This window comes from Austrofundulus limnaeus, unplaced genomic scaffold, assembly GCF_001266775.1.
Source record: "Austrofundulus limnaeus strain Quisiro unplaced genomic scaffold, Austrofundulus_limnaeus-1.0 Scaffold75, whole genome shotgun sequence".
Taxonomy (NCBI): Eukaryota; Metazoa; Chordata; class Actinopteri; order Cyprinodontiformes; family Rivulidae; genus Austrofundulus; species Austrofundulus limnaeus.
Window position 1 is genome coordinate 1,119,004 of NW_013952477.1, and position 13,290 is coordinate 1,132,293.

Sequence of the window (13,290 nt, forward strand, 5' to 3'; positions counted from 1 at the left end):
GTGTGTGTGTGTGTGTGTGTGTGTGTGTATTAGTGTGCAGACACACAACCCTTTTTGTTTGCCAGTCTGCTGCATTGGGTTGGCAATATAAAACAACCCAACCTGGCACTCTGTCGATGACCATCACTTGCATAATAAACTCTTTTATTGATCTTATTCGATAGCCAAGGGATCCTTCCAGGCATCCATATCAGTCTAACTACTGCTCCAACAGATGAAGTGCTGGAATGAGAAKTTTAGCCTCTGGCTTTATCGCTGTTATTATTATCTTCTGCACAGCCATTAAGGCCAACATTTTTGTCTTTGCAGCAAACCATTAAACCTTCATAAGAAGGCCACGAGGAGATGGCACACTAATGAAAAATTACTCAGTGCTTACCGTAGTAAACTTTGTTTTTTTCACCAACCAACAGGTAAATATGATGACTCTGGCAGAGCACATCATCGAAGCCACACCGGAGAGATTCAAAAGGGAGAACTTCACAGCAGCAGATTCTGTGCCCTTAGATACATCAGGGGTCAGCTGCACCATGAACTGGTTGGCCAACTACTTGGGAGATGTAGAGCAGCTGCCAAGCATCATACACTTACGGTAAGGAGTGTCATGGAACAGGCAATATACTGGCCAACAAAATGTGCAGATTGTTTTACCAGTTTACATGCTTATACATTTGATCTTGGACAGAAATTAAAGACAAATGAAAAGAAGAAAATAAGTAATTTATAGAWGCACCTGAGAAATTATTGTTGTGATTTAAAACCTCCATCTAAAAAAGTGCAATCCTAAATTTACAACCCCAGTTCCAATAGCGTTGGGACGTTGTGTGAAACATGAATAAAAACAGAATACACCTTCAAACCTGATGTCATTTAAGACATCTTTAATCAAATTATGAGCAGTCAGAACAAAAAGAGAGATATCCCAGATTTACTTTATGACTACTCATATGTTAATTGTTGATATCTGAAATATATGTTTCAGATARTAATTTATTGCAGATATGTTGAATTAGTGCCTCCAAACAATTTAATGGTAAATCCGACATCATTTATACTAGACAGAATGTAACCAGAGACATCTCAAATAGATATTTTGCCTAGTCAAAATATAATTTGATATCTTAATGAACTATTTCTAGTCATAAACCAATTTCAGATATCTGGAATGTAAATATATTAAAGTCGATTAAATGTCACAATGGTTTGCCATACCCCTGTGTTTGCAGCGTCGGCTTCACTTGCTCGACGCAGTTGCTGACGGGGAAATATGGTGATGTTTTAGGAAGAGAGCTTAAACTTTTAGGCTGCTTCAGTTTCGTACACTCAGAAATGTTCTGTTGAGTGGAACTTTATCAGAYGGTGGAACAGATTTGATGTGTTTCCGTTGTGAGTCAGCACCAGACTCTATAGCACGTTTTACAGCAAGAAAGCTGAAGTTTGTCAGACCTTCGATATTCGAACCACACCACTGAATTATGGTAGTCTTTTCTATCGTAATTATTTCTTCTGCTTCTTATTCCAACTGTAGACACTTGTTCCCTCACAGCTGTTCATCTCTTTTTGGTGGATATCCACTGTGTTGTAGGTAGCTTTGTTAGCATTCTTTAAACAGCGGCAGCGGTGAGCACTGCTTTTGAGCCTGTGGTGTACATCATCACTGATACAACATATATCAATCAATTTTTTTTAATTCATATCTCCAGTTTTGAAACATTTTCTAATGTGATATATATATATACACATGTTGAGTTATTTTTCAGCACTATATCTTTGAAGTGTATTCTGGTGAATATAGTTTGAAAAGGATTTTGCTTTACACAATGTCCCAACTTCATTGGAATTGGGGTTGCAATAAAAATGTAAAATATTAGGAAATGTTTTAAAAATGTCTTAAATATTTCAAAAGTTTATTGGCTGAAAATTGTCTTCTGATTATTTTAGTAAAATTATATGTACAAATATTTTGTTGTTTATTTGCTTTAGAAGTTTTGTCAAAACTTTTTTCTGATATACAAATGAASGTCATAACTGGGTCTCCTATTTCCTTAGATCTTTGTACAATGAGCCTCTGACACCGTCGTCCAATCCTAGCCTGAGCCCTGGGGGGTCTCCACTGAGGGAGGGCCCCCTGGACAGGTCAGCTGTCCCTTCTCTAGCTGACTGGAGTGAGTTCATCAATGCCTCCAACAGCAAGGTGGAGCGAGACCTGGCCCAGCTGACTCTGTCAGACCCAGAGCAGAGAGAGCTGTACGAGGCAGCCCGTCTGGTCCAAACTGCCTTCCGCAAGTACAAGGTACACACTCGAGGTTCAGGACTGACACGCCCACCGTTCTGTGCCTCACACTGATAGCATTAGTGAAATTAAATAGATTTGTTTTTGTGATTTTAGGGATGACTTTATGCTGGTCTCAAGCTGTGGAGTTCTATTTTTTGCTGTGAAGTTCAGCATTTGTGATGTGGTTTTATACACCGTTTGTCTTCTGATGCACTGATTCTCATCATGGTTCCTGCTGAATATGGAGTTCAGTCTTTATATTTGTGTCTTTCTGATTCTCTGCTCATTATCACATTACAACATTAAGACAACAAACGTTCTTTTAGCATGGGAAAGGTGGCTTGAGCAGAGCATGGCCTTGCTTAGAGGAGCTGCACCCACCCCCACCCATGTCCCTGCTGCACCTAGACCTTGTTACTGAGCTGCTGCGCTCCTCCTCTCAGCTCTTCAAACACCAGTTCTTTTCATCCTGCCCAACCCCATTCCCATCCCTCTGACAACCTTTACTAAGCTTTTACATGTCCAAATGTTCACTGTCGTTCACAGTTGTCTTTTGTGCTCATCTGCCAGATGATACTGTGATGGTTCTCTGTTGGGCAGCAGCCTACCCCCTCCACTCTTTGGTCCACAAGGCGTGGTCTTTATCCGGGGTGGATTTAAAATTCTAGCCACCGCGACACCTCAGCAACCCTCTGATATCCTTTGTGGCAAAAACAAGGTTCGGCTTAAGACTCTGACCTGTCCCACTTTACTTTCCGACAGGGGCGGCCGCTCCGAGAGCAACAGGAAGTAGCTGCTGCTGTTATACAACGTTGCTACAAGAAATATAAACAGGTAGGCTCCACACGGCACGGAAGTGTGTCAGCCAGTGTTGCAGCTGAGTCTGAGTGCTTTTTATAGCCCACCATTGAAAGTGCTTTCCTTTTTCCTGTTTACAAGCTAACATGGATAGCCTTGAAGGTAACTTGTCGGTTGTATTCTTCCAAGGCATGAACCCGCAGGATTGTTCGCACGGAGCAAAGMCTGACGTGTTGTTTCTGTGCTCGTCTGCAGTATGCACTTTATAAGAAGATGACGCAGGCCGCCATTCTTATCCAGAGTAAATTTCGCAGCTACCACGAACAGAAGAAGTTTCAGCAGAGCAGGAGGGCGGCTGTGCTCATTCAGCAATACTACCGCAGCTACAAGGAGTTTGGCAGACTGAAGCCTCATCAGCGTGGGGCTGCTGCTGCCCTGGTGCAGCACAAACTGAGGTAACACTCAGACCCAGGCTGAATATATTAATCCTGCTTCAAACAGTGGCTACTGACAAAACCACTCCATCATTCAGCATAGCAGCAAAGTGACAGTTAAATTACTGGATATGTCTGATGAACTGATGAATGGTGACTGCTTTGAGTCGTTTATCAACACCATCATTAGCAAAAAATAAGCTTGAGGGATGATAAATGATAATTTGGTGTATTAACATTGTAAAAAATAATTTAGGACATTTTTCCCGTGTAATGAAGTTACCACTAATGTAGTTTTATTCATAATTGTTTACAGAACAATAAGATTTTATCTCTATTCTTGTGTTTTTTCAGGGGTAGTCTACTCACAAAGAGGCAGGATCAGGCTGCCAGGAAGATTATGAGGTTTCTACGACGCTGCCGCCACAGGTAGGCCCCAACAACACAGTGGAGATCACAGTCTACTGGTAAATCACTGCAAAAGCTGCTTCTTGGTCTGTAGTGGTCCTTTATTTTTAACCATTGTATTTTTTAATGAGGTATAGTAGAAATATCCTTACACAACTTTTGTAAACATTCTTGTGCAAGATCACAAACTAGTCAAAGTTGCATCACCTCTCAGTAATTTCATCATTTTTAGTGTAGATGGACATGCTTCTGCAAAAACTGACATTATCTGGACCAATTACCAAACAGTTATGACACAAAAAATGTTTCCTCGTGCTGTAAAAACACCTACTTCCAATCTAAAGGTTAAAGAGCACACAGCAAACTCATTTTTATGGTTGACTGTTCCTCCTGCGATGTGGACACAATAAAAACTGCCTAATGGAAGCAGGASTTTCCTTCAGCAGGAGGGAAGTCGGATGTCTTTGTGGATGACAACAGAACAATAAGATACATGAAACTGCTAATTTAAATTTTCATAATGAAGATGAGCTGGTGAAAAAAATAATAAATTAGAAGTACATTATTTTGACTGGTAAGACTGCCAGGGCTGTTGGGGATATATTGGTGAAAGCACCGTAAACTTCCAATGAATCTGTCAAAATAGTTGTTGGTATTATGGCTCCAGGTCATTACAGGCTCCGCTAATGAGGAACATTCCTGTTCCCATTAAAAACAAAAGAGTCTCCAAACAAGGAAACATTGTATACTGACTTAAAATGGGCATACCATGCTTTTAAATCCTTTTTCACTTTTAAATCATTCAATTGGGTTCTAAATTCCTCTTTATTGTAACTCCACAAGCCCCTTGTTTGGAGGCTTCCGGCCGGTTYATTCCAGATTGGTAGAGGGGTTTAYGACTTTATAGCAGCACAGAAACTTTTTTATTTACAAATTAATGAAAATATGTCAACAAGGGAAGACTTGTCCATCCAGCCTTACACGTTGGAGACAGAGTCTGACCCAGAGCCAGAGGAGAATGAAGACAACCAAATTGTAGCTGGTCCAGACCTTATGTGGCAGTTCTTTCGCAAATAATTTGACATAATAGTTCAGAAAACATCWTAGAAAATAGAGAAAACTGAAAAATATGACCCAAACAGAATATAAAGTTATCTTTGCAGCACCAGGAGGGTCAGTTAAACTTTTCTGAAAACTCAAAACACACAATAAAATGCATTTAACAGCTAAAAAGACAGATTTACATATGTCCCCTTTAAAATTGTGTCTTACTTTTGACTTAAAGTGTACAGTTGAGCAAAACGAACCCTATGGCAAAGACAAGCTGATAAATAAAAATTTTCTTTAGTTGAACAGCAGAACATATTTGTGCCATGAAAGTATCCTCTGTGTCTAGAACAATATCTAATGTGATCATAAACCAATTTGGACAAAGCATAAACCTGATATCAAAGGTTTGCTGTTTGAGTTWATGGAGTTTCTACTTTGGGAGTCTTTTTAATAAAACAATCTTAAATTAAGACACTTTAGGATGTATTACAGTAAATGCCAGACTTCAGGAGGTGAAAACAGTGATTTTGCACATGGGTGTACTCACATTATTATATGTGACCCATCACATGGAAACCAGGATTAAGTCCAAAAGTGGAATGTGGAGAAACAGGCAGATATAGTATTTTGATTTAAACAGGTTAATTGATAACTCTAAATTGTCCCTAGGTGTGAGTGAGAGAGTGAATGGTTGTTTGTCTCGTTTGTCTCTATGTGTGGCCCTGTGATGGACTTGCGACCTGTCCAGGGTGTACCCCGCCCCTCGCACTGTGACTGCTGGATATGGGCACCAGTGACCCACGCGACCCTGAAAAGGAAGAAGCGTGTACAGAAAATGGATGGATGGATGGATGGATGGATGGATGTGCAAAAATTGTATTTTGTCAAAATATAATGAATAAATGTCTTATCAGTGTATCATTTGAGTGAACTGTGTGAAATATACCGTAATCCTAAAAAACATTTTTAGCATTTTTTTAGCAGTAGCAACAAAATACCTGACTTTGAGGAAAAATGCCTTAAAATTTTGAAATTTTCCCTGTGAGCTAGAAATGTTTTTGTTTTTTTTCCAACTGGGAAATCTTAATATACAAATATTATTTGAGGTTTCCTCTTTATATTAACATCAAGAATTACTCAATAAATTTACATAAAATTAGGATTCAGACCAAACAGTAATGTGTGATCATAACCAACAAGACAAATTAGGTCATATCTCTGGATCTGCTTATGATATCAGGATGATCCAGGTATCAAAATGTAGCTTTTAAAGCCAGGAAACTGAAAATGTAATTAGGTCATTTTGACCAAATTTGACTTAATCCTCATTTCGATATGATGGGTCACATATTTTGTACTTTTAGTCAGATCTTTTCTTTTTGTTTGTTCACAGTGAGGTGTTTGATGTGTTTTTCTCTTTATTCATTTTTTTTTAAACAAATCAGTGGTTAGAAGTACCCCCAATCCTTAAGCTCCACCTCCCACCCCCACCTGTCCTCGCCCCCCCTCCTCCACAGTGCCCGCTGTGTGCTAATAGCTGTCTGGTATTGTTTTGCTGTTTATGCTAAGCCCCTTGATGGACCATAGACTGTTCAAGCGGGTGAGTGCAGCCTCAGCAACTCAGTTCGTGCCTCCCCTCCTCTCTTTATCTCCTCTACCTGTTTATTCCTCACCCCCCCACCTCTCTCTCTCTCTCTCTCTCTCTCTCTCTCTCTCTCTCTCTCTCTCTCTCTCTCTCTCTCTCTCTCTCTCACTCTTTAATAAAATAATACAGTAATCTCAGTAATACGAAGTCCCGGTCTCGGTGCTCTCTTCTTCCATTTCTCATTTTCTCCTCTCCTCTGCTCTTTCTCTCCCACCTCCCCACCCAGCCCTCCTCATTCTCCATCACTGTTGCTTGATGCCTGCTTGCATGAAGGCTGCMGACTGGAGCCACAGGTGGACTGAGAGGCTCAGATTTAGAGCAGAACCTTTCTCAAACTAACAAAACGCTTCTGAATGATGATCCCACTGCAACACCTACCGGACCCACGTCTTGATTCTTTCTTTTTTTTTTTCTTTTTTTTCTACTTATTTTAACTCTCTGTCGTTCTCTCCTCGAAAATGACACTTTGTTTTATGTTGTGTTTTTGTTTTTATTTCAGCTTTGTGTGGTTCTGCACATGGCCAGTTTCTGAGTACAGGAAGCTTTTTTTGTTTGTTTTGTTTTTTTTTCTTCTTCTCTCAACTCTGTTTTTATCCTGCTGCATGTCAAGTGCTGACAACTATGGGCCTTGCTCTTTCTACTTTTAGGCATGCTCTGAACCTGCTGTTTTTTAAGTAGTTGTCTCTCTGGCTGGCTGACTGTATGCTCTGTTTCAAGCCACTCCACAGACTGCGAGGGGGAACATAACCCATCCAATTTTTTTCCCCAAAAGCACACATTTAAGCCTTTTGTCCACTACCTGCTGTGASCATTTTTTTTAAATATATATGAGTATTATACTGTATTTTGTGCATTGACCTGTTTCATTCAGGGAGAGGTTTGATTTTTGTAATATTATGCTATTCATAAGTCACTCAATATCTTTTTACAGACACAATATCTGTAAAGAAATTGGTATTGTATACATTAAAATGGTGTTCCAATAGCACTTTTTACTTTAATTGGGAATATAATACTTTAATTGCATCTAAGAAMATTTTAGCCTATCAGTGTGATTTTATAACTGTGTTTAGGTGTCTCGTTTTGTAAATTTCAAAGTAAAAGTTGAATTTCCTATTTCATTTCAACTCTTAACACTGTTTCCCTCCACAGAGCAGGAGTAGTTCCTGATGAGCTGAGCTGACTGGATGTTCTTGTCTGAGCAGTGTTGAAAGTGTCAGGCTCCCGTTTGCGTCTGTGTGTGCGTTCTGATGAATCCGCTCCTACGTTGCGTGGTGTATTTACGGCCACTTGTTCGTCTCTGTGTTGCAGGGTGAAAGAATTGAAAAGGGCCAGGGAACATGAGACCCCTCAGAARAGCCCCCTTGCGAAGTGACATCACTCTCCTGACTCCTCTCTTTCTTTTCGTTTGTATCTGAGACAATTTACAAAAGAACAGAACATTTCAAAAAAGGGGAAAAAAAGAAAAAAAGGGGGAAATAAAAAAAGAAAAGAAAAACATCAATGCAAGCATTGCTATTATTACAAGAGCAGTGCTACTATTACATGTACAACAGCATTTTTTTCCCACACATCTGTTTCCACGGACTTGATTTTGGCGGAAGAGCGGCAACTTCTACAGGACTATAAACTAGCAGGACCGGTGGGGGGTGCAGGACATCGGCTTTGTGGTATTTTTTTGGCACTTTTTCATGGATTTCCTTGTGTTCTCTGGATGTGAAGAAGTTTTGAAGGAAGTCGATGCGGGACAGGTGGATTGTTGAGGACCTCACGAGGTGTAAAAGTTTGGGCCGCTGCAAGAAATCTCCGAAGACGAAGGAACCTCACAGAAACGCCCCCGACTCCCATTGAATTCCACGTTTTCTTTTTTAGGTGACCAATTTAATTAATTTAAAGACCAAATACATCAATAAGCCACTCGTCCACTTCAATCTGCTCCTGTTTAATTAAGGTTTTCTCCTGTCCATGCGTGCTCTATCCCACCAGTCTGYCCTCGTGGGTAGAGCTCCAAATGAATGTAGTGAGGATCAAAAACACAGAGGCAAATTAGGGATAAAATATTTGTTTTAACATTTCTTATTAAAAAATACTATGCTTTATCGTATATATAGATATATATATATATAGTCACTTTACTACTTGAATTTGTTTCATATTGTCCGATGTATTTCTTCCATCATTGTCAATGTATTGGTGATCTGTATCTTCAGGCTATATGTTCTTAAAACCCAACCAAGAGAAAATGCATGACTTCTTGGGAAGAAATGTCTTTGCTTGTGTGCTTATGGCCTAGTCTTTCAGCCTCTCCTCTGATTTTCATTCTTTCTTTCCACTTTAGTGGCCCCACATGTCCATGTTCTTCTTCATTAGAGCCTCTTTTGTTTCTGTAATTAGGCTATCTCCATGTTGTCCTGTTTATTATTTCCTTTTAGATTGTTCATTCGATCACCCCTCTGAAACCTAGAAGAGAAAAAGCTTCCCTGTTTTGTGTTGTAATAGTCATGCAGGTTGTTATTTTTTTATTTTTTTTTAACGAACTTCAGAGCCTGGGAAGGCTTTTGGAAGGGAAGATCACATACATTGCCTTGACGTCTTAGAGATTCTTTGAGGGGTCCCTAAGCTTGTCCCAAAATAGGGGGTTTGACAAATCCATATTTTTGACAATTGAGTGATTTCTGTAAATAAAGAAGGCTGCAAGATGTGTAGGAAAAAAATAATAATAACATGTTCCCTATGGGGGATTGTATTTTAGAAATATATTATTTTATTCATTAAAAATGGGTCAAAAACAGGAACAAGACAAAAACAGAATATTTGTATAGTTTTGTTTGGATGCCGATAAAGTATGGTTGTATTGTTTGTATATAGTGTAAATAGCTGGGATAAAAATGAGCTACGTGCATGAAAAGTATAAACAGAGTCAACGAACAAGAAAGAAAAAAAACAACAAAAGCAGTAGTGGCTATGCTCTGTAAAATGACAAATATTTCACTATTAGAGTATTTCACTTTATTTTGATTGTTCTGGAGACAAACATTTTGCTAAAGCATGATATTAATACATATAAAAAAAGTTTAAAAATAATGTATTTAGTGTTAGGAGAGGTCTTCAAAATTATCTTTAAACCACTATACTTAAGTTCATTTCCCTTTTTTTATTTTCTTTTTTATTTGTTTATTTTTGGGCTCCCAATAAACTTTTGCCAACCGTGCCAAGATATGTGATTGCTCAATAGTTTAAGATGATAATTAGGTCAAACTTTCTTTAGGTGTTTTTGCAGAACAGATGATTATACAGTGACGTCATAAACACTCGCACTGAAAACCGTAAAGTCACAAATGGTGACAAAAAAAAAACAAAAACAAAGAGGTACACAGAATGCAGAGAGTCTTTAGGTCATCGTGTCTCCATCGTCCACATCCGCACAGATTTCATTCATCACCGGATTTTTGTTGTCACTGAAAATGGAATGTGCTACACGATTATTGAGGTTTCTTTGTCTAAAYGTAACGATTGTAAAAATCAAAAGGAGTCTTGCTGATTGGATTCCTGTAAACCAGTCTGTGTTTTTACTCTCAATCAAGGGAACRGATGAAGTGTTAAAACATGTACGATGTGACACCAAGTTCAGATTTCAGGTTTCATTGTTTGGTACTCATTGTAAACTGGTGGCATAATGTATTGGTATAAAAACATATTGTGTTTTGCCAGCACATTGTGTTCAGCATTAACAGTCAAATGTTGGCATTGAAAGCTATGAAACAAACTGTACGTAACAATGTTAGTTTGTCATACAAATTAATGCACTTGAAATGTGATCCCAGCCAAGAAGGTACACAAAGAGTTTCTGTAAAATGTCCATAAAAACTCAATGAGCATCAATCACTGCAGGATCTAATGTGTTACATTTAAGAAGTGTGAATTGTATATTGTACTCTGGATAATAGCGTATGTTAAGATTGAGAGGAAATGAGATTTGTTAAAAAGGTACCTCTTGGCTGCTGTCTAATTCCTGAAAAAAAAAAATCTTACCAGAAAGTGTAAACATGTGAACATTCAGCCAAGTGCCACTTGAAAAAAAAATTTTTTTTACGTTTTTGAGTTTTTCTTTAAGTCATCATTAGGATAAATAGGTGTTTGTTATATTATTATTATTTTATTTATTTATTTATTTTGGATCTCATGTTCTTGATTGATTGGTTGTTTTCTTCTTAATGTAGAAAGTGCCTATTCATGTCCTCACAACACCAACTCTGATTGATTTCAGTGCAGCTGACCTCCAGGGAATGGTCACCCACAGAGCGTGCTGTGTCCTCTGCATGAAGCCACACCATCACCACCATCGCACCATTCACACTCACCAAAGCCACAGTCAGTCGAGCAGCTCGTCACACATCCTGCCACTACTTTTATTTTCCTGCCCTTCTTCATTTTCTACTGAGACGGCTTGTTTAGAAAYGCCACTACTGGGGTTTGTTGCCTCGCACTCATACTCTAGGCAAAAATARATAAATAAAAAGAAACAAACGGGGGGTAAAAGATTTATTATGCTTGCATGGGTAAAATAGCCAACAGGGTGACAGAACTGCACCTATAAGCATGCTTATTTTCTTTGAACTGGTAGTCGGGTAGACATGTTAAAGACACACTGTTCTGCACAATGAGGAACAACCAGGTACGGTCACAGGTTTTTCAGAAACCTGTGACTGAAAGGCAAACGTACAAATAAAGCCACTGAACATTAAGCAGCTACTGATGGACACAACGCAGAGCAAGCAGTAACTATTAAGACGTWTTCTTTGCTTATTATTTGTTCAGTTTAGGGCGAAAGGACAAAGTTAGAGACATTATTATWATAAAATTAATTAACTTATAGCAAATAACTATTTAACCGAAGGGAGCCACTCGATTACATAAATAAAGCATTGCACAGCTCACATTCAGACATGTCAGGATGTCAGTTTCATGTGAACTGAGTTGGTGATGGCAGCATTTGTTCACCTCCCTTCTGTATTTTACTCAGGGTGCCAAAATGGGGAGGAGGAAATAGAGCAGGACATGTGATTCACATCAGAGGGAGCTGGGAAAACCTTACAGCAGTGCTTTCTGATAATAAAAAAAATGGGAAGAACAGGCAGGTTCACTATCAGGATACTGAAATCTTTCAAATTAACGAGTATAATATAGTCCATTTCCTCTCAGTAACCTTGGACATGACAAATACTGTTGAAGCCCTGGAATAGAGTCAATTTCTCTGTAGCTCATTAAGATAAATGATTTGACGTTCTCTCGTTGAAATCTGTCAGATCATTGTACGGTTCTGGCCACTTCTTTAGGCCCTTTCATTTATCTAGGTGTCAAAGTGTAGAAGCTATTTAAGATTGAGAGTGTCGCTCTGTGAAAATTGCACCTACAAATCTTGTTTTTACTGCCATTTATGAGTGGAATGACAGGTTAGCTGATGGGCACTCCGGTTCTTTAGCGAGCAGCATCATCAGTTTCAGGATGTTCTGGGAAATGACCTGAGAATCTGCCTTTCCTCCTCTTCTTTTGCCGAAGCACCCAAACCAGAGAAAGGTAGGCGCCTCAGGACAAACAGAACAGAAGCARTTTTTTTTCCCCACAGTCGGACCCACCCTTTGACACGGAGCAATAACGAACTGTTTTGTGGAGACCTATAGGCCTAGCAGAGTTTGAAATGATTGGACACATGTAGTCGACTTACTCTTATGCAAATGCCAGTATTGCAAGACAAGCATTCAGTAGTTTATGAACAGCAATTATATGGCACCCTTTACCGAATTGCACGTTTTCATCAATTCCAAACTGAGAAGAAAAAAGGCCCTGCTTTGATAGAAAGTTAGGGGTCCTCGACACTTTGCATGTGAACTAGTGTTAGATCTCTTTTCCTCTCCTCTATAGCTGTCTTTCTCTCTGTCTTTTCCTGTTATGTGACCCAGTTTTTCCTCTCCGCTCCCGACCCTCAAAACTTTCATCTCCTCTCGGTTCTCCTAATGTGTTTTGCTTTCCTCCCCTTTTTCTCCCCTTTCTCTTGTTTGTAAGTTTTATTTTTGTAATTGTGCATGTACAAGCGTCACTGACTCAATGGATATGTTTAAAGAAAAAAAAACAATTTTAAAAAGAGATTTCAGCTGCTGAAGCCATGCAAAACATTTTGAATTGCCCTTAAAATATGGAAGATGTTTTCTGAATGCTTTATATTCTTTCTGCTGTAAAATAATAAAAACAGGAAAAAATGGAGAAAACTTGAGAACCGATCTTGCTCCGTGTTCTTCCTTCCTTGTTCACTTTTCATTTAAGCAGGATTTATGTTCTCACCAGCGCCATTTATCAATAAAGACAACTGCAGATGTTATATTACGTTGTTTATTTCTACTAAACAGTGTTCTTTACGCTTTAATTTTTACAACTAAAATATGTGATCAGAAAACTTTAAAGAGTAACACATTTAAGAACCATGAGACAGTATCAAACCAAAGTCTCAAATCAGCAGGTCTCACTTAGATTTTCTTGTTACTGAAAACTATCAGTGGTTAAATATGTATCTGTACAAGTAATGCATGGATGGTGTTATTTATTATTATTATTGTGTGTGTGTGTGTGTGTGTGTGTGTGTGTGTGTGTGTGTGTGTGTGTGTGTGTGTGTGTGTGTGTGTGTG

At 38.8% G+C, this 13,290-nt stretch overlaps 1 protein-coding gene across 9 annotated transcripts in view; it reads left to right on the forward strand.

The window, feature by feature from the left end:
* The window catches only part of camta1a (calmodulin binding transcription activator 1a), a 402,428-nt gene extending 389,442 nt beyond the window's left edge, over positions 1-12,986 (forward strand). For 3 of the 9 annotated variants that reach the window (XM_014010925.1, XM_014010928.1, XM_014010927.1), the window contains 7 exons: positions 414-592; positions 2,050-2,293; positions 3,038-3,109; positions 3,215-3,235; positions 3,329-3,528; positions 3,862-3,936; positions 6,535-12,986. In XM_014010925.1, coding sequence (XP_013866379.1) covers positions 414-592; positions 2,050-2,293; positions 3,038-3,109; positions 3,215-3,235; positions 3,329-3,528; positions 3,862-3,936; positions 6,535-6,742 — 999 coding nt within the window. In that variant the 3' untranslated portion in view covers positions 6,743-12,986. The remainder of the gene's footprint in view (positions 1-413; positions 593-2,049; positions 2,294-3,037; positions 3,110-3,214; positions 3,236-3,328; positions 3,529-3,861; positions 3,937-6,534) is intronic. The other 6 variants (XM_014010929.1, XM_014010931.1, XM_014010930.1 and 3 more) reach the window with 6 other exon arrangements.
* The last annotated feature ends 304 nt before the right edge of the window (positions 12,987-13,290 follow it).